We start from the raw sequence: 20,284 nt of genomic DNA, 5'->3' as shown, positions 1-20,284 counted from the left end.
AGATTGGCAAATCAAACTGTTGTACCACGGAAATAGAGTAACTAAATGTGTGCATCTACTGATGATAGCAGTTTGGCAAATCAAATTGTTATACTACTCACCGAAATTTAATAACCCAATCTGTGCTATCTACTGAAGATAGCAGTTTGGCAAATCAAATTCACCAAAATAAAATAACTCAATGTGGGCTATCTATTCTACTGAAGATAGCAGTGTGGTAAACCAAATTGTTGTACTATTTACCAAAATAGAATAACTCAATGCATGCTATCTACTGAAAATAGCAGTTTGACAAATCAAACTGTTGTACTAATCACGGAAATAGAGTAACTAAATGCATGCATCTACTGAAGATAGCAGCGTGGTATGTAAACTTTTTGTACTACTCACTGAAATAGAGTAACCCAATCTGTGCTATCTACTGGAGATAGCAGCTTGGCAAATCATATTGATGTACTTTTCACCAAAATGGAATAACTCCATGTGTGCTATCTACTGAAGATAGCAGTGTGGCAAATCAAATGTTTGTACTACTCACTGAAATAGAATAACTCATCAATGTGTGCTATCTACTGAAGATAGCAGTTTGGTAAATCAAATTCACCAAAATAAAATAACTCAATGTGTGCTATCTATACTACTGAAGATAGCAGTGTGGCAAACCAAATTGTTGTACTATTTACCAAAATAGAATAACTCAATGCATGCTATCTACTGAAGATAGCAGTTTGACAAATCAAATTGTTATACTACTCACCAAATAAAATAAATCAATGCGTGCTATCTACTGAAGATAACATTTTGGGAAATCAAACTTTTGTACTACTCACTGAAATAGAATAACTCAAATGTGTGCTATCTACTGAAGATAGCAGTGTGGTAAACCAAATTGCTGTACTATTTACCAAAATAGAAAGACTCAATGGGCGAGTTTCCCGACAGGAGTCTTATTAAGCCGTAGTCTTAAGGTGGCCTTGAGGGTACTAAGCCTAGCCCGGTCTCGAAGCACGAGTCTTAACTCTAGCCGGATTTCTTCAACGCAAATTCAACCTAGTCTTAGTGGCCTTGCAGGCTTAACGCTTGACAACCTCGTCCCTTTCAACCAGCGACTTAATTGTATAGGCTGTTGGAGGTAGATGTACATAAGCTGTGGTCCTCACGGTTTACCGTACTACAAGGTTGCCGTCTCATTATCGCGGTCTTGTGCTTGGGCTTATACCGTACACAACTTGATGCAAGAATATTGTGTCTGTTTTTCTGTCTTTTATGTATTATTTTATTTCCACTTGACTTTTTATGAGTCCAACTTGTATGAATGATACGTCTATGCTTTATACTCGTGATTTTTTCTTTGCATCCCAAAAAGGGTAAAACTGTAAGCCTAATGGAAAGGAATCTGTGATTCCCCTAAAAAGGAAAGCAACTACTGCTATCTACTGCTGATATCAGTATAGTCTTCTCAGATCTCACATGAAGTTATCTGTTGGTACAATATTTATAATTATTTAAGTAGAAGATATAGCAATATTATATGCATCTTATCCGTAAATTCAGTTTTAATACTGCATGCATTATTGTTTCGTGTCAAATATTTACTATATCTTTACCGATTTTGTCCTTCTTCTGTTGTATTAAATTGATGTCCAACCTGGTATAATATAGGTTAATATTGTAATAGGCCTACTTATGAAAAGTACGAGTATCAAACTATTAAGGCTTGGATAGGGACAGGTGGTATCATATAGGTCTTGATGATGATGATGATGATGATGATGATGATGATGATGATGATGATGATGATGAAAGAATTTAAAAAAAATTATATTCGTTGTTAAAAAAATCATCATTCAAAATGAGTAGGTCTTATGATAGCAACTGCTACTTAAAAAAATTCAACTATATTATAACTCAAATGAACAGTAAAATAAAATGCTGAAATGTTAAACTAAATCGAACAATTACTTACCCCCAGTGGCGTAACTAAACATTTTCATTTGGGGGTGGGGTGGGGGAAAGCGGGTTCAAACATAATAAATGAGGGACAGGCATCGTTCATGCTGTTTGGGTTTGTAAGGGGTGGAGTGGGTCTGAGGAGTTATGGGATCTGCTTGGAATGTGTCCCCGGAACATTGGCGTAGATTTCTTTTTGACATGGGGGGGGTGGGATTGGAAAAAAATGGTACAAATGCCATATTTAAGCTATTAAAGCTGGTGACATATAGGCCAATGGTACAAAAGTGGGATAAATGCAATTTATTTAACCTTAAAAATTGAGTTTTAAAGGTTAAAATGACCAAATATGAGGTTAATTAATAACTCTCAGAAGTAGGCCTAATTTACCTTTTTCATGGGGGGCAAGACCTCCCCCGCCCCCCCTAGTTACGCGACTGCTTACTCATGTTAATTGAAAGACCGTCAAAAATATGAAAGATAAACTTTGCGTTACAATTTAAATAATTTGTAAATTGAAATAGACCAAGGCTTACGACCTAAGACCTGCTCTGAGGCAGGGCCAAGAAAAGCCGCTGTAAGCCTGGTCTAACAGGCTTGCGTAGACTACGGCTACAGAAGACTGATTTCGAGAAATGCAAATTTTACTGAAGCCTGGGGCTAATCCTACAAGCCTGGCCCACGGGCTAACGAAGCCTCGAGGCTATGGTAGCCGTGCTTCGGGAAATACGTTTTCAGTTAAGCCTGGTCTTACGACCTCTTAAGCCTTGAGGCTAGACAAGCCAATTGCTAAGCCACCCGTCGAGAAATTCGCCCAATATGTGCAATGTACTGAAGATATCAGTTTGGGAAATCAAACTTTTGTACTACTCACTGAAATAGAGTAACCCAATATGTGATATCTACTGAAGATAGCAGCTTGGCAAATCATATTGATGTACTATTCACTAAAAACAGAATAACTCCATGTGTGCTATCTACTGAAGATAGCAGTTTTGGAATTTCAAATTTTTGTACTACTCACTGAAATAGAATAACTCATCAATGTGTGCTATCTACTGAAGATAGCAGTTTGGCAAATCAAATTCACCAAAATAAAATAACTCAATGTGTGCTATCTATACTACTGAAGATAGCAATGTGGTAAACCAAATTGTTGTACTATTTACCAAAATAGAATAACTCAATCAGGGGCGGACTGGTTGTTTTAGGCGGCCGTGGCAAATTTATTAAGACCGGCCCTATTACTGAAATAGAGCGCAGCGAGCGAAGCGAGCGTAGCGACTAGCGCATGGGGTCCAGGGGCCCGCTTAAGGGACCCTGGCCCTGGTGGGGGTCCAGGGGGCGAAGCCCCCGGACAACTAAGGGTTTTAGCGATTCTAGGGGGTCAGGAAGCCCGGATTTGACAACGATTTCTGAAGCCAAATTCCATTTGTACAGACTTGAAATATTCATTATCCATTGCCACTCACTGGCAATAATCAAGATCAAACCAACAGTTATTCAATTTATAAGTAGTGTGCATGTTTTATGTTTCGACTCATTTGCACACATATAGAATTACATCTTTGCAGAACTGTGTTATTATATCGTGAGTATATTCAATCATTAAAAGACAAATGCTAAAAAAGGTTAATAGCAACTTTTTAAAACTATTGCAATTTGGTAGTTCACAGTACAGCATCTAGCGAATGGTAGTGAGCTTTGGCAAAAATTGCACTGATCATTTCATAGCGAGCGTGATAAAACTCCACAGTGGCGTAGATTTGTTTTTGACATTGGGGTTGGAAAAATATTCTTGAAATAGCACCTTTTGGCGACATTATAAGTTTATTGTACAAATGCGCGCGAAGCGCACAAACATTTTTGGCATTTTGAAGCTAAACTGGTGATGATGTAGTGGAATCAATTCGCGCGAAGCGCGAAAAAAATTGACACTTTTTAGGCTAAAATGGCCAAATATGAGATTGATTTGGTCAGAAACTCACATAGGCCTACAGATGTCATCATCAGGGGCTTGTATGGACCATCCCCCTTTTAAAATATTGGGGGGATTTATGCCCCTATTTCTACAGGCCTTAGGCCCTATCACTATGCAGACAAACAGCGGGCACACTGTGTAGGCCCTTATATTACTCATCCCCCTCAATGAGCCCCCTCCTTTCTTCTCTTTTCCTTTCTTTCTCCTATGTCTGCCTAATACCAAATGCCCATACCGGCCCTAGCCTCATTCCGCAGCCGCAATGAAATACCAATATTCCATTGACAGCCAGCCCAATATTTTGCTGTTGGCTTAAAATTAAAAATTTTTACTGTATCGCATCTAGAGTATTGGCCTTTTGCTGTGTTTACTTTCTAGAGAATTGATTCAAAAGGCCATTTGTAGGTGATGCCGCGATGGTGTACTAGTGGCCGGCCTATAATAGCTTAGTGTTAGGGCCTATACTTTAAGCCCTAGGGCCTATGTCTTATGCCTTACGCCTTCGGCTCTCGGACCTATGCCTCAGGCCATAGGGCCGCTACTCCTTCCCCATTCTCTTTTTCCTTTTCTCTCTTTCTTTTTTCTCCCCTTCTCCTTTCTTTTCCTTTTTCTTTCTTTTTCTCTTCTTTTTGAGCAACCGGCCCTGAGCGGCCCAGAATCAAGCGGCCCATGTGGCGATCGCCACAACGCCACAGTGGCCAGTCCGCCCCTGAACTCAATGCATGCTATCTACTGAAGATAGCAGTTTGACAAATCAAATTGTTATACTACTCACCAAATAAAATAAATCAATGCGTGCTATCTACTGAAGATAACATTTTGGGAAATCAAACTTTTGTACTACTCACTGAAATAGAATAACTCAAATGTGTGCTATCTACTGAAGATAGCAGTGTGGTAAACCAAATTGTTGTACTATTTACCAACACAAATTTTTGTACTACTCACTGAAATAGAATAAGGGATGAAATCAAAACTCGACCAGTGGTTGACCGCAGGTTCTGTCCGGTTTCTATTGTTCTTAACAATGGAAACCAGATGGAACCGGTGGTCAACCACCGGTCGAGTTTTGATTTCATCAGATGGAACCGGTGGTCAACCACCGGTCGAGTTTTGATTTCATCAGATGGAACCGGTGGTCAACCACCGGTCGAGTTTTAATTTCATCCCTAACTCAATAGTGTGCTATCTACTGAAGATAGCAGTTTGGGAAATCAAATTCACCGAAATAGAATAACTCAATGTGTGCTATCTGTCTACTGAAGATAGCAGTTTGGGAAATCAAATTCACCAATATAAAATAACTCAATGTGTGCTATCTACTGAAGATAGCTGTTTGGGAAATCAAAATTTCACTGAAATAGAATAACTCAATGTGTGCTATCTACTGAAGATAGCACCCATCTATTCACCATACCATAATTGTTGTATAATGTGTGGCTACTCAGCTCAATGCATAGCTACTTGACTACTCATGAATAGGCTATTCCAGTTGAAATCTACACCCCATATGGAAGACATGTTTAGGTCTTGTCTTCCATAGGGGGTGTGTAGATTTTGACTGGAATAGCCCAATATTACTGCTGGATCTGATGTGAATTTTATTCCAGCTTTGACCTTTTATCAACTGTGTACCCACTATGGTTGCACCAGAATATATCCCTAAATGAAAATATCCCAAGATTTTGACAATTTGCTGCCCAAACAAGTGTAATTTTCACTTGTTTTTAGCAGCATAGCTGATGAAATTAATAGGTTCACAAGAATCTTTTTCATAATGTTGTAACTTCCTGAGGTACCTGCAAACTCCACCCTTATTGAATAAAATCTAATAAATACAAAAAATATAGAAAACTGCTCATTTATGTTATATACAAGAACTAAAATCCATTAGTAATGTAGGCAATTATGGTCTAAAATAGATATAAAGGATGATGTACAATAATGCAAGTTCAGGTAACATTTGGCATGGTATTTTGAGCCTTCAGAAGCTGTCCTAGGCACATTAGAAAGCCCCCTTTTACCTAAATACAATCTGAAATTGTCTTGTTTCACATATCTGTGCTAACAGAACACAAAAGTTGCATTCTCCAGGGACTGTCTTTTGGAATTTGCAGGAGAGCATTAAATAGCTCTTCTGGAGACTTTAAGGAGAGCTGTTTGAGTATTTACAACAGAATGTAAGGAGAAAATGGTCAACTTAGGAGAGCTAAAAATCACCCTCCTATATCAGATTTAAGGAGAGCAGTAGAGAGCGATTGCTATTGCAGGGACTGCTCTGCTGCACTGGAAATCAAGGAACTCTAGCAGGACACTTTTCAAGGAAATGCATTACATCTTGATTGCTGTAGTTTGGCATTTGACTGATGAAGTGAAATCCGAAAAGCTTGTCCTTTCAAAAATGTAGCCCATCAGATAACTAGCAGGCAAGAATTACATACTGCAAGCCATCAGTGGTGTACTGTGCCCAGACTAAGTGTGCATTACAGAGTCAAGCCCCCTACACGTAGGCTGACTGCAAGTAACATACATTTTAGCATTACATTATGATGTCGAGTTAACCAGTGGTAAGTGGCGGCACCAGGAATTTTTTCCGGGGGGGGGGGGGGGCGGGGGGGGGGCAAAGTGAATTTCGGGGGGGGGCAAATTCAACAAATTTTGTGCAAAAATTGCAGCAAAAAATGGAAATTTATGTAATTTAGGGGTTTGCCTCAAAAGTGGGGGGTGGGACAAGAAAAATATTTGGGGGGAAAATGCCCCCCTTGCCCCCGTAGCGCAGCCACTGCCAGTGTTCCCCCTGATAGTTGGGGGGGGGGGGGCAATGGTACTCTTCCATAGCCACCAGAATTATGGGGGGTGCAGGACCCCCTGGTTCCAGAGCCATTGCGCCAGTAACCTACCCTATTACCTATTCACTATCTTAACTTCTCTTGTTTCACATATCTGTGCTAACTTAACACAAAACTCATCTGTAAGATCCACCTTGCTGCCATGGAAATCAAGGAACTCTAACTGTGGGCACTTATCAAGGAAGTCCAGTATGTCTTGATTGGTGTAGTTTGGTATCTGACTGATGTTGAGACTCAGCATCTGAGGACCAAGACGCTTAGCTATTGCACGTAGTGATGCTGATGTCAGGTGGTTACAGGCATAGAGGTTCAGACTGGTCAGCTGGGGAAGTCTCTAAATGGAGAAGATAAATAAGAAAATAAAGATAACTTTTATTTATTAAAAGGTTTAAAGCACGCAGATCATGTCACCTTATCAAAGCAATAATGTGTGATTTGCTCAAAAGAACCCCATTAATTGGTTTTTTTAAAACTTAACGATTGTAATACCCAATGATGTACTTAAATATAATGTGAAAAGCAAAGCCCGAATTCAATTGTGTAGCATGGGTCATCATATTGGGGGCACCGATCATGATTGGGGGCACCGGGTCTGATGGGGGGGACAAGCTGTTTTTCGGCAATTTTCCTATGGGATTTCTAAATTTTGCAATCGATTGGGGGGGGCATTCCCCCGTGCCCCTTTGACACTAGACCACTGCCTGAAGTGCTTTAATATCCCTGGTTTTAATCAAAAACTATTAAAATATCCCGCTGTTATTCGCCAATTCCTCCACAGAGCTCCACAGTTTCATTTTACCGCAAATATTTCAAAAAACCTCCTTGACAGTTGTTTCTAATATTATGTAATAATTTTTGGCAAAGAATAACAGGCAGTTCAGTATTTTGGGAAAATAGTTCTGGTGATGAGCACATGTCTACTTTGGCTTATAATCTGTATGACTTTCAGACTAAGATAATCCAAAGTTATCCATATTTTCCAAGACAATAATGAAATGTATCCAGTGGTGGTGGAAGCAATAACATTTAGAGGGGAGGGGGACAAGCATATTCATTGCCTGTTTGAGATGGACATTTGCATGCCAAGCGTGCTAAAAAATGTTAAATTTTACACTATTTTTGCCCAAAATGATGGTGCAGTTTGGTTTTGATGGAACATTTTGCAATTTTTGCAAAACATATTTGATTAAACTAGCGGGATACCCGCGCTTCGCGCGGGTCCCCGCTAGATGAGTAAATGGGGGCGTTCACTATAACAGGAAGAATTTCTGAACAGGTAGAATCTTTAAAAAGTTACATTTTATTTATCTAAATCTGTCTCTTACATTTATCTTTTTTAGTTTCTTCTGCTCAGCTTTATTAATTTATTTAACCCCGTTCCCATTATTTTCTAAATCTATTCTTTCTTACATTTCACTTTTAGCTTCTTTTTTATTTGTTGCTTGTGATTTCCCGTTTCTATGTTTTTATTTAATTCTCTTCTCATTATTTTAGCTTCCTTTTTTCTTTCCTGATTAGTTTCTTTCCTTCTTTGTTTCGTTCCCGTTTCATTTAGTTACTTTCACCCGTTATCATAATCCCGTGAGTGACCCGACCATGTCCCTTGTTGTCCTTTATTTTTCCTTCTTTCCGTATTATCATGTCCACTGGTCTCTGGCTCGCAAGTCGCGTGGCTCTGCGCCGTTTACGCGCGCATTGGCGTAGTGCGCATTACGCACGCGGCGCCGACGCACTGCCGGCCAGCTGCAGTGACGCGTAGTCTGGCAACGATTTTTATAACAAAACCCCGTTTTACCCGTATTTTCACTGTTTTTGCAGCCAATTCTTGCCCGTTTCAACCAAATTTTCGCATAACCGTCTCGGTAAGTTCCTCGATCTCCCGTATGAATTTGGCGACATTTGGATCGAAACTGACGGAGCCTTTATACATGATACATAGATACATAGATAGATACATAGATACATACATACAACATTTCCCTATTTATAGTAAGATAATCTTACTATAAATAGGGAAATGTTGTATGTATCTATGTATGTATCTATGTATCATGGAAAGGCTCCGTCAGTTTCGATCCAAATGTCGCCAAATTCATACGGGAGATCGATGAATATACGGGAACGTGTTTAAACTTTATTTGGTTGAAAACGGTCAAGAATTGGCCTCAAAATCAGTGAAAATGTGGTACGTTGCTATGCTGGGTAAACAAAAAGGGAGTCAGTTGTCAAGCTTAGCCCGTGCGCGTCGTACGGGCGTATCTAATGCCAAGCCGCTCGCGTAGCGCAGCGATAGCGCGCAGGTAACGCAGCACTACGCCATGTCGCGCGTAAACGACGCAGAGTCGCGCAATGAATGATAATACGGGTGAACGACCGAATACGGGGAAAAGATGTGTGTTAAAAAGTACAAACAACATGAAGAGGTAGGCCTACTGTAATTAAAAAAAGAAAACAAAATGAGGACAAACAGGTAGGCCTACGAGTATGTGGGTTAGCCTATAGTTAGTCACAGTAAGAAAATGAAAACGGGAATAAAATAGGCTAAAGAAGGAAAGAATAATAAAATCTAATAAAATTAGATGATTTAAATAAAAAAAAGCTATTAAACTGAGGACTAAATAAATAACATGAAAACGGGAAATCACAAGCTAAAGAAGCTAAAATGGAAACTTAGGCTTAACGAGGGTCAGACTCAGATAAATGAAATTTACCTTTTCAATGATTCTACCTGTTCAGTAATTCCTTCCGTTTTAGTGAACGCTCCCATTTACTCACCTAGCGGGGACCCGCGCGTAGCGCGGGTGTCCCGCTAGTAATAATAATAATAAAAAAAATAATCCAACCAACCGATCCTGACGTTCGTATATTGTAACCCTAACCGTGTTTTTTTTTTTTTTTTTTTTTTTAAGAAGAAACAAAAAAGGAGAGAAGATGAACAAAGAAGTTACTTGAACCCTGGGATTCTAAGTTCTGAGCAATGGGGGTTATGCTGGCCCGGCCAGCGATTTCATGGGTATATAGTGACTTAGACTGATTGCGTCATCGCATCACATGGAATGCATATGCACGTGCAGTGGTTTTAATAGTGAGCTTTAGTGAGACCTGGTTGGGTTAGGGTTATTGGGCAATGCAAACATTTTTTTGCCTGACATAAGGAACTATATCCTAACTCTTAGAGAATTTACTAACTGATGATTAATGAATTACCTTAACAAGTTGTTGCACCAATTGGTCCGTCATCAAATATCCACACTCTCTGAGACTTAATTCTTTTAAATGTGGGCATTGTCTCATGATGATTTTTAATGATCCTTCTGTAACATATGCCCAACCTAAATCTAATGTCTCTATGGTTGGCCCAAGGAGGCCTTGTAAAGCTGTGTTTGTTAGACGCTTCTGTCGCTTGAGTTTGTGAATGATAGCCCTGTGAAAATCAAGATGAACACATAAGCAAGTTTAAGGATTTAAAACAAGATGATACAAAAACATGAGGAACAGTTTTTATAATCAGTTGAAGGTCACTGAATCGATTTAGAGGTAAGCTTTTAAAAAAAAACCTTATTTTTAGGGCATATTGGTATTGATTTCCAATTTAGTTATGCCCTTGTCTTAAACAAGTCTTGTTACGCCACTGGTCACATGAAAAAACATTTGAGAAGCCCTGTTTTACATGATTATGCTATGGAAAAATAAGAAATCAGTTTACCCAATAAGATATTCATCCGGGCAATCTTCTAAACTGTAATCAGCGATATGGTTACAGATATGATTCATGCACTGCTCCAAAAGGCGAGGCACTTTGGAACCCTCATGATATGGATTCTGAAATGAAAATTGAAAATTAAAAAGTAAAATCTTTAAGGACCATTCACAAACACTTGTTAGGGGGACTGATGCAAACAAATTTCATCACGAAAATTTTTCGGGCCCCCCTTTTGAGACCTCAACAATTTCAGGCCCCCCTTGGATCAACCCCATAGAAAAGCATATGAATTCAATTTTCCCAGGAAAATTTGTGGTCATTTTTTTCAGGCCCCCCCAGGAGGGTCAAAAATTTTAAGGGCCCCCCTTTTTGCATCAGGCCCCCCTAACAAGTGTTAGTGAACGGTCCCTAAGACTTTTTTACTACAATTTCTTCCAGACAAACAGCTTTTGTACATGTACCAGGTGTGTGAACCAACCTTGGTTTGCTGATGACAGGGTTCTAATCCTGATTCCAGAAAAATACAGCACTAAGTTTTTGGAATTATCTTGTTTTGCCAAATCAGTGAAACAATGCTGATTTTGAGACTGAAACAAGCTAGGGACCGGGTCAGAGAAGACACATATCACAGATTTTGGCAAATATTCCCATGGACTGCGGTTTCACACGGCCCGCCCACGGACCATCATGTACTGATGACCACTGATGTACCGATGGTCATAATTTGCAGGGGGCACCAGCCCCCACTGGCTATGCCACTGTGCTCTGTCATAGGAGACCACCATCTTGCACCTTGGATTTGTCACCCAAAGATCCGTTTTTGCAACTTTAAATGCAACTTACTTCTATTTAGCGCTGATTTAGTGCTTTCATTAATATACAAAGCCATCTAAAGTTAGTGATATCAAGCCCCTTCTGTGGGGTTGTTTTCAATCTCACCCACCCTGTTTTGTGTGTGTGGCATGTTCTCACCTACTGACCCCCTAAAATTAGGCCCCAAAATCGATCTCTCACCTTATGATCCCATATTTTCTCATATTTGGTTAGCATGTCGTTAACTGTGTGAGCTTTTAATACATTCCCTATCAACTTCATTATGATTGAAGTGTCGCCCTCCCTCATACACCTGAAATAACTAGCTCTACAAGATCGGGCCTTTTGACTGTGGCATTCCCTGAAAAATGCTATACTGCTAATAAATCCCAGTTCAAGTGGAGGGTCACTAAGTTTTTCAGAGTAGCATCAGGGGGATGACACTCTATTCACGTGGTTTCTTTTCCAACGCTAAAAGATTACGAATTTTGATGGTTTGTAAATGAAAAGTGTCCGCACTATCGATTGATTACGTAACTGTTATGAATAATTTATTAGTTTTTCAATGCAATCGCCTCGACCCATTAATACATATTATCTGTATTTATCAAAGTACTTGGAATAGCAATCTGGTGAGTTCACTGAACTACGCCCAAATACTGATGGAGTTTTAATGGCGCCGGGAATGGCGCTAATCCTCTCCATACACAGATGAACAAATACAATAGGAGAAGGTCAACACATATGACCTCCTATATGACATGTTATCTGAGATGTACAACAACCTGAATATCATAAAGATCAGTGTTCGTTTGTGCATATGAACTGCATATTTACAATACTAAATATTACTCGTTATATATTATGTCAAATATTGGTATTATGACAACACGGTATATACATTGTATATAAAACGACTAATAGATCCTACTATCATGGCGTCAGGTCATTGGTTCATCATATCCCGTATGTTTCTTAAAATTCATTCATATTTGAGACAAATTTCTGTGCCCATTTTATAGGCGTACAGGTGGATCCGGTTTTTTTGGTCATTTTCATTTCTTTTTGATGAAAGAATTAAGGTTTTCCACTGCACGGAGGCCACTATGTGATACTAATTTAATGCTATTTGTAAATGAATGCGGATTCCCGGTTGTTGTTTTTCCACAGTGTGACAACTGTCCACCCATCCAGACAACATCATCACATAATAAAATGTCTGTATTTTTACGATGAGTAAATATTAAACTGAACTTTGCCTTGGAACATTGTGTAAGACGGTGTAAGATTTTGTGGGCGCCCTCAACATTATTATCCTCTTTGTATCCGTAAATGACATGGCATAGTTTAGACTGTGTGAATTCTATGAAGACTAGGGGCCTACTTATACATGGGGTCATATCCATGGACACAAGTAACGATAATTGACAACACGATACGCGACTGTATTTAGGAGGCTAACCACTAATAATTAATAATGCCGGGTAGGGCCTACTCCTGGGCGACTCGTGTGGGCAAGGACGCTTAGGACGGTGACCAAATGAGTCTCAAATTTCACCGGGGAGGGGCACTCAAGTATGATAATGTAGGCCTATACGCATGTGTGGCCAACTTTTTTAAACACCCCCCTAAAACGAGTTTTACCCTACCAGCAAATTTAGGATCAATAGGCCTAAGCTAACTTAATACACTGAAGGAAGTTTTGGATGAGAAAACGGACATTTTGATGAGAAACGGCCAAAATGGTGAGAATTTAAATTTTCTCATTCTTTTGGATGAGAAACTTCCTGGTGTGTGTGTCAATCATTATTGTCTTATTAAAATCCGGGACTTTGGTTGACCTGTGCTAGACTCCAGCACATGTTAAATGACGCAAAGACAGTTGTGGTAACACCATGGTCGCAGACCTGCAAAAAAGCTCAAAACAGATAGTAATGAAACCAGTTTTATTTTCCTTGCTCTAGCGAGTTCACAGAGAAGGTGTTTCTAGTACAATGCAGCGTCGGACTCTAGCTGAGAGCGTAGCCCGAGTCCAAACGGACTCCAAGAAGGGCTCTCCATACACAAATGAACAAACACAAAGGAAAGTAGTCTCCTCCGTGACCAGCTTGATTTCGATGGAGCGAAACCAAATTGGCTGCAGAGGAGACGGGTAATTTTGCCATGCAAATGAGGTGAGTGCCCTCTCAAGAATAACTACTCTCTGGTAGCATGTTTACAAGGCTGTATATTAACCCTAACACTGACCCATGCTTTTTGGTATCGGAAGTCAGAGAAGATCCGAATTTTTCAAGAAGAAGAAGAATTTTGACTTGGCACCCCCAGGATTCGAACCTTTGACCCCTCGCATGCCAAGCGAACGATCGCGGACCGGTAGCTGCTCGGGTTATTGCTGCCCGGCCAGCAATTCCGTGAGCATATCACACTTCGGGTGATTGCGTCATCGCAGACCCTGGGATGCATGCATGTTATGAATTTTTCATCGTGGTATTTTGTGGTTTTTACTGGTGTTAGGCAGTGATCGATTTTCGTATATTTTTTTGTGTAGCAAAGAATGCTACTCACTTTCAGATTTGAGTAGCAATTCCAAAATTGTGAGTAGCATTTTGCAACATGCTAATCCTGAATGTTCCATTTTCAGTTCAAGTCAGTGGCCAGTGATCGATTTTCGTATATTTTTATGTGTAGCAAAAAATGCTACTCACTTTCAGATTTGAGTAGCAATTACAAAATTGTGAGTAGCATTTTGCTACGCTAATCCAGGTAAATCGAACACTGGTGTTAGGGGTAATGGACACTCTAATCTGGAAAAATACATCTTTTTTATCCCTAACACTGACCCATGCTTTTTGGTATCGGAAGTCAGAGAAGATCCGAATTTTTCAAGAAGAAGAAGAATTTTTGACTTGGCACCCCCCGGGATTCGAACCTTTGACCCCTCGCATGCCAAGTGAACGATCGCGGACCGGTAGCTGCTCGGGTTATTGCTGCCCGGCCAGCAATTCCGTGAGCATATCACACTTCGGGTGATTGCGTCATCGCAGACCCTGGGATGCATGCATGTTATGAATTTTTCATCGTGGTATTTTGTGGTTTTTACTGGTGTTAGGGTTAATAGGACTAAAATAATTCTGTAAACTTGTATTCCTAGCTATTCCTGTTAGACTATATCATGATATAGACAGATAGTGAGGACTGCTTCACAATCTATGATTAGACCAGGGTGCAAAGAACAGATCAGTTATTCATTAATCATCTGTTAATGTCATCTTATACATCTGTGAGGTTGAGTAGTGTACTCCCTCTTCCAACAAGGAGTAAAACATTTCAACCTTGATATCAATAACATGTAGCCTCAAAGGATCAAGTTCAAAATATAAAACTAACTCTAAAGAAGGTTTATTTATTTTCAAATCCACCATGACATATCTCCACAGGATTACAAAAATGACTGATTACTGTCTTAATGAACAAAGTCAAATACCAGAAGTGTGGGCATGGAAGAACCTATTTATCAATGTCAGAATACAATGAATAATGATCTACTGAACCATCTAACGCTAGGATCCACAACATGCTCATCTATCAGGGCACATTTCTTTAACCACAATACAGTTGCATATTCATTGAATGACTTTTAAAAATGTGGGTACACAAACTCATACTCTGCAATTTGAGGTCAAATTTTGCACTATATGATTATTTGAGGTTATTGAACTATGGCATTGGGATGAGGCCATTGTGGTCCATAGTGAATGAATAATGATCAACTGAGCCATCTAAGAATGTTAAACAACTTCTAGACATGCAGGTAATTGAGTGGGACATATTTTTTGTGCAAAGATATTAATGACTTGAGGGATTGTTTCATTTGGGGTTAAATAATTATGATTGATAATCAAATCTAAATCAAAGGCTTTATGTTAGTCCTTGATCACTTCATCATGTACATTTGGTTGTCACTACACTAAAATAAACATTTATCATAGTATACTGGGACTTAAAATAGTACTCTTGTCAGTATTTTGAATCTAATGATCTGTATACTTTGCAGGTCCATGTTACCAGGGCCGTCGCTAGAGGGGGGTATGGGGGTGTGACACCCCCTATACACAATTTTTGTCGGCAAAAATTGACTGTTGTCATCAAAACCATTGCAAGAGTCATATAAAAGATTATGTGTTATGAAATTGTGCTGCTGTTACGTAATAGACCTATTGTTATAGTTATAGTAGTAACTAATTAAAAAATTTGTTGAAAACAATTTTGACCGTTACCCCCCCCCCCCCCCCCCCCACATACACAAACTTTTTTGGTCTACAATTCACAAAATATTTCTGTCGGCAAAACATGCTGTTCACCCCTCGAATCATATTGGTCTAGCGACGCCCCATGTGCATATGTGGGGGTGTGTATGTGTATGTGAGTATTTGGGTGGGGAGCATGGGGTGAGAGGTATGTATATGTGAGTGTCTGTTGCATGTATTGTTTGTGTAGCTGGGGGGGGGTGTTTGAGTGTATGCCAGTTTTAAACACCCTCAATTTTCAAAATTAAAAGAAAAGACTCAAATGTTTGCTAAAATTACACATTCTCTCAGAAAGTTTGTTTTTCAAATGTGATCTGTGGAAACCCTTAACATGATGAATTTTTCAATTTCTTACAGACATTTGTATTTTTACCTATATGGCAAATTTGATCCCCGTCTATGCCCCAATGAAATTGAGCAACATTATGATGCCATTTACAGGGACTTTCCCCCACCCCACCCCACACAAGTTTGGTTGGGAATCAGGTGTGCCACTGAGAATTTGAAAATGGACCCATCAATATACCAATTTTTCAAGAAATTTGGACCCATCTATATACCAAAAGTCAAAATTTTCAACCAAATTTAACCATAAATTGTCTTAGTTTTTACAACTTTATCTCCAAAATAGTTTCCGAATTAAATTGAGAATATCCTGAAAAAAGGATACATCCATATACCAAAATTGGCCTAGTAGGCCTAAAGGGGGCCATTGGTAGCTCTATTGGTATACCAAAAGGCTGAAAATGCTACCCATGTTTACGGTACATCCCTGTGTGGTAATTTGTACTGAGTACCCCCTGGGCCCCTCATCCCCTCCCTATGGGATGCTGACCACCCTAATATTAAAGATTTGTTAGGCTGTTTTAGTACTTTTTAGCCCATTTTATATCATTGTCATCAAATTGTGCCCCTCGGCCCACTTCCCCCTTCTGAAAAAGTCCTACATGTAGCTACGCGACAGGGCCATTTGTGAAATGAAATGTCAACTTTTAAAAAGTCCCACAAAAGTGGCACTGGCAACAAATTTCTACATAGAGCATATCAAAACATTCACAATAAAACCATACATCACAATTCAAATCAAAATTATTGTCTCTACTCCAAAATATGTGTCATCTATTACACAAACACTGAATACTTGCTCAACTATTAATCTTGGAGAAATCAGACACATAAACTATCTCGTTAGGCTGTTCAAAATAAATTGTTTGGTTTTGGTTTCTCGCTGCTGTTAAGAATGGTCGGTCGGTCGCTTAATTATTTTTATTTTGTTAGTTATTTTGTCTAGAGTTGGGCGACTAAGTCGCCAATGGTCGTTAGTCGCGACTATTACTGGTAGTCGCGACTAAGACTATTGAAAACCAAAAGTCGTCAAATGCAACTATATTTTTATGTTACAAAATCATGTTAAAAGTGCCAGATATCCACACCAAAACCAACCAAATATTTAACATATAAACTGTGAAAATGTGATTAAAACATTACTGTCTTACCAATAGTAACACTAACCAACAAGTAATCATGAAGTCCATAAATCATCATTAAATTGGTGTTGTTGACTTCTTATCATAAATTTGCACCAATCTTTCACCCGATTTTTTTGGTCCAATTTTGACCACAGATAGTCGCGACTATAGTCGTAGTCATGAGTATTTGCTGCCAACTAGTCGACTAGGAAAAAAGTGATAGTCGCCCAACTCTAATTTTGTCGTCCATCACTTTCTGGGATACAATGTGCCAATTATCAGATGAGTATACAGAACTTCAGTAACAAGGGGGGGGTGAATTTCTTGGTGAGCTAGTTAAGAAAGGATCATGAAATGTGTAAATATAACATATTGAAGCTTAATTGGAACAAATTTGAGCGAAGTGCGCCAAAATTTGCTCTTTTTAAAAGCTGCAATTGTCAAATATTAGATTAATTTCGTCAAAATCACATGCACACAGACGTTTCTCTTCTCTTTTTCTCCAATTTCTCTTCTCTCTTTTAGATAGGGGGTGGGGTGGGGTGCATGCCCAGGGGCGGCGCCACAGGGGGGGCAAGGGGGGCAATTGTCCCCCCCCTATGATTTTCAAAAAGAGGTAAAAGGGAGGAAAAGAGAAAGAGAAGAAGGAGAGAAAAGGGAGGGAGAAAAGAGAGGAGGAGAAGAAGAAAAGGAGCAATTCCCCTCCCTGGCCATGGTTAGAAGGAGGAAACTCCCCTTCGGACATCTTGCCCCTTGTGGAATGCTGACCTACGCGGTTTTAAAGTTGTTGGTTTTATATTTTGGGCCCATTTTCGGCAAATTTTCCCCCATAAAAGTCACATGGCCTCTCTTGCCTTCTCCCAACTACTTTCGCTCGCTACACTCGCGAATGGGCTAATTTTGTCCCTTTTCTGACTGAAAAAGCATAAAAACTGTTTTTTTCCCTCGCTACGCTCGCAAAGTGGACCTTTTCGGCTTTTAGTGATCATCATAGGGGGCGACTACCTCCCGCCTATGCTCTGGATTGCGGCTTTCAACTTGAAATATTTCCAACCTCAAGACCCCCTCCCCCATTCATATCATTATATCGTGCCAATTTATTAAAAAACCCGGCATATCATATACAATGTACCTGACTTAACATACACCACGTTGCGACCAGAGGCGTAGTTCCGACCCGGGGTGTGGGGTATAGGCCTAAATCCCCCAATATTTTGATAGGGTAGATGGTCCATACAATCATTCCCCAATGTTGACGCCTGTATGTGGGTTTCTGACCATGGTAACCTCATATTTGGTCATTTTGGCCTAAAAAGTGCCAAATTTGTTCGCGCTTCGTGCGACTTTATTTAACGTTTCCACCATATTTCACTTCGTGCACATTTGTACCATGAACTTATTTTGTTGCCAAAAGGTGCTGGATTTACTAATTGAGTAGGTCCATGCCTAATACCAGCCCCGGGATACCAGCGGGCTGAAAGTCGGGCACGTGAATGAAATCCATAAAAATATGCGGTTGGAAAATAATTAAATAACCCTAAAAAGGGTGAAAATGGTGCATCAAATATCTTCATTTGTGCTTTCATTTTGAAAAATTTCTAAATTCTGAGGGGGGGCACATCCCCCTCAGACACCTCTGCGTCGCGCAAGCTGACGGGCAACGCTTTCGCGCTGCATACAAATTTTCCACAATTGTTTTGCCCCCCCTATCAAAATACCCTGGCGCCGCCCCTGTGCATGCCCATTTAAAAAGGGCTGTGTACACTATTGTATTATTGACGAAATTGTGACAGTTGATTCATGGGAACTGATGGCCAATTTTATAGCAAAATTGCAGTTTTCTATTATGTGAAAATTTGCTCATTTTTCTCTCTCCTAGAACCTAGGCCTCAAAATATTTTGGATTAGGAGTCTGATCTATGTTTGGTCAGGGAACCCTAACTACACAATTTATTTTCCACAGCCTTAGCTCCTGACTTGTGCACCATTAATTTAAAGTAAATATTTGTTATATCAATGAGTCTGTCATCCGTTTCCTAATTAGAATGGAAGGATGCCCAAAGCTCTTGTTGGTTACAATTTTGTCAAAATAATCACCTCCTGCTTGCTTTGGAGTTATAATTACCAAACCAGTGATTTGGTAGCCCAATTGGGCCCAGGCAGCTGAGGCAGAGTCTCCATGGTTGAAGGTATATGCCCAGTGACGGCACTACGAGGGGGGGGGGGCATGATGGAAAATCCCCCCCAGACAGAAGCTCTGCCCCTCCCAAGAAAAAAAAAGCCACTTTTTAGCCAAAATTAGGTGAAAATGCCCCCCCATTCGGAGGCTCTGCCCCCCTTTTGCCCCCTCCAGAAAAAAATTCTGGCACCGCCACTGTATGTGCCACCATTTTGGGGTACCATTTCAGCGATTTTGGTATGCAGATTTCAGTGAAAATCAATGCATTTGTGCAAAAGTGTCCTTAAAAGCCCCAATTAGGGCAAATTTGAGTGCACTTTGTTGGTTTTTGTGAAAAATTGATATACTGATGGGTAGCAAAAACAGCAAAAAGTAGGTATAGAGAAAGTCAGCATCCAAAAGTCTGTGTGGTACCTCCTTGCACAAATTTTTGAAGACCCCCCCGGAATTGGGCCGGCAACCAGGGCTGTCAACTTTTTGGAATTTTTTGGCGTGAGACAGAGGCGTACCGGGATTTGCCGACTCCAATGTTCATTTTGAACCATGATTATTTGAGCCACGGCACTCAAGAATGTGTAAAAGTCATATTCTCACCCACTAACCTCTAATTTTAGGTCCAAAAGCCCCCCCCAGACCCCATTTATTTTACATTATACTCAAGATACTCAGATGCGCAAAAGTCTCAGCCTAAAACACAATAACACATGTATCTATTTCATATTTGCCCTCCCTGGAACTGACAAAATAATTTTTCTTGCAGCAATTATGCTGCATAGATATTGTTGGTAACAGAAAATACTCCTGCGATTGACATAATCAATTTACTGAGATTTGTAGCATGATAATTCATTATCAATTTACAAAAAAAAAACAGTTGCAAAATGATGACAAAATCAGAAAATATTGCGACAACTGTCTATGCATGTTTCATCTCAACCTGACAGGTACTCAGATGTGCAGCAGATTTAGGTATCATTAACAGCTCCTATAGTATAGTTTTAGAGAATGGGCATTGTTTTTCAGCAAAATTTTG

At 39.7% G+C, this 20,284-nt stretch overlaps 1 protein-coding gene across 1 annotated transcript in view; it reads right to left on the bottom strand.

The window, feature by feature from the left end:
* Nucleotides 1-6,638: 6,638 nt before the first annotated feature.
* Nucleotides 6,639-20,284, bottom strand: part of LOC140163943 (uncharacterized) — a 30,230-nt gene continuing 16,584 nt past the window's right edge. The window contains exons 4-6 of the mRNA XM_072187246.1: nucleotides 10,487-10,602; nucleotides 9,988-10,204; nucleotides 6,639-7,114 (exon numbers count right to left, since the gene is read on the bottom strand). Of these exons, the coding sequence (XP_072043347.1) occupies nucleotides 6,836-7,114; nucleotides 9,988-10,204; nucleotides 10,487-10,602 (612 nt within the window). The 3' untranslated portion in view covers nucleotides 6,639-6,835. The remainder of the gene's footprint in view (nucleotides 7,115-9,987; nucleotides 10,205-10,486; nucleotides 10,603-20,284) is intronic.

The sequence above is a fragment of the Amphiura filiformis genome, chromosome 11 (genome assembly GCF_039555335.1).
Source record: "Amphiura filiformis chromosome 11, Afil_fr2py, whole genome shotgun sequence".
NCBI lineage: Eukaryota > Metazoa > Echinodermata > Ophiuroidea > Amphilepidida > Amphiuridae > Amphiura > Amphiura filiformis.
Note: the sequence above shows the minus strand (reverse complement) of the source record. Positions and strands in the feature narration are given on the sequence as shown.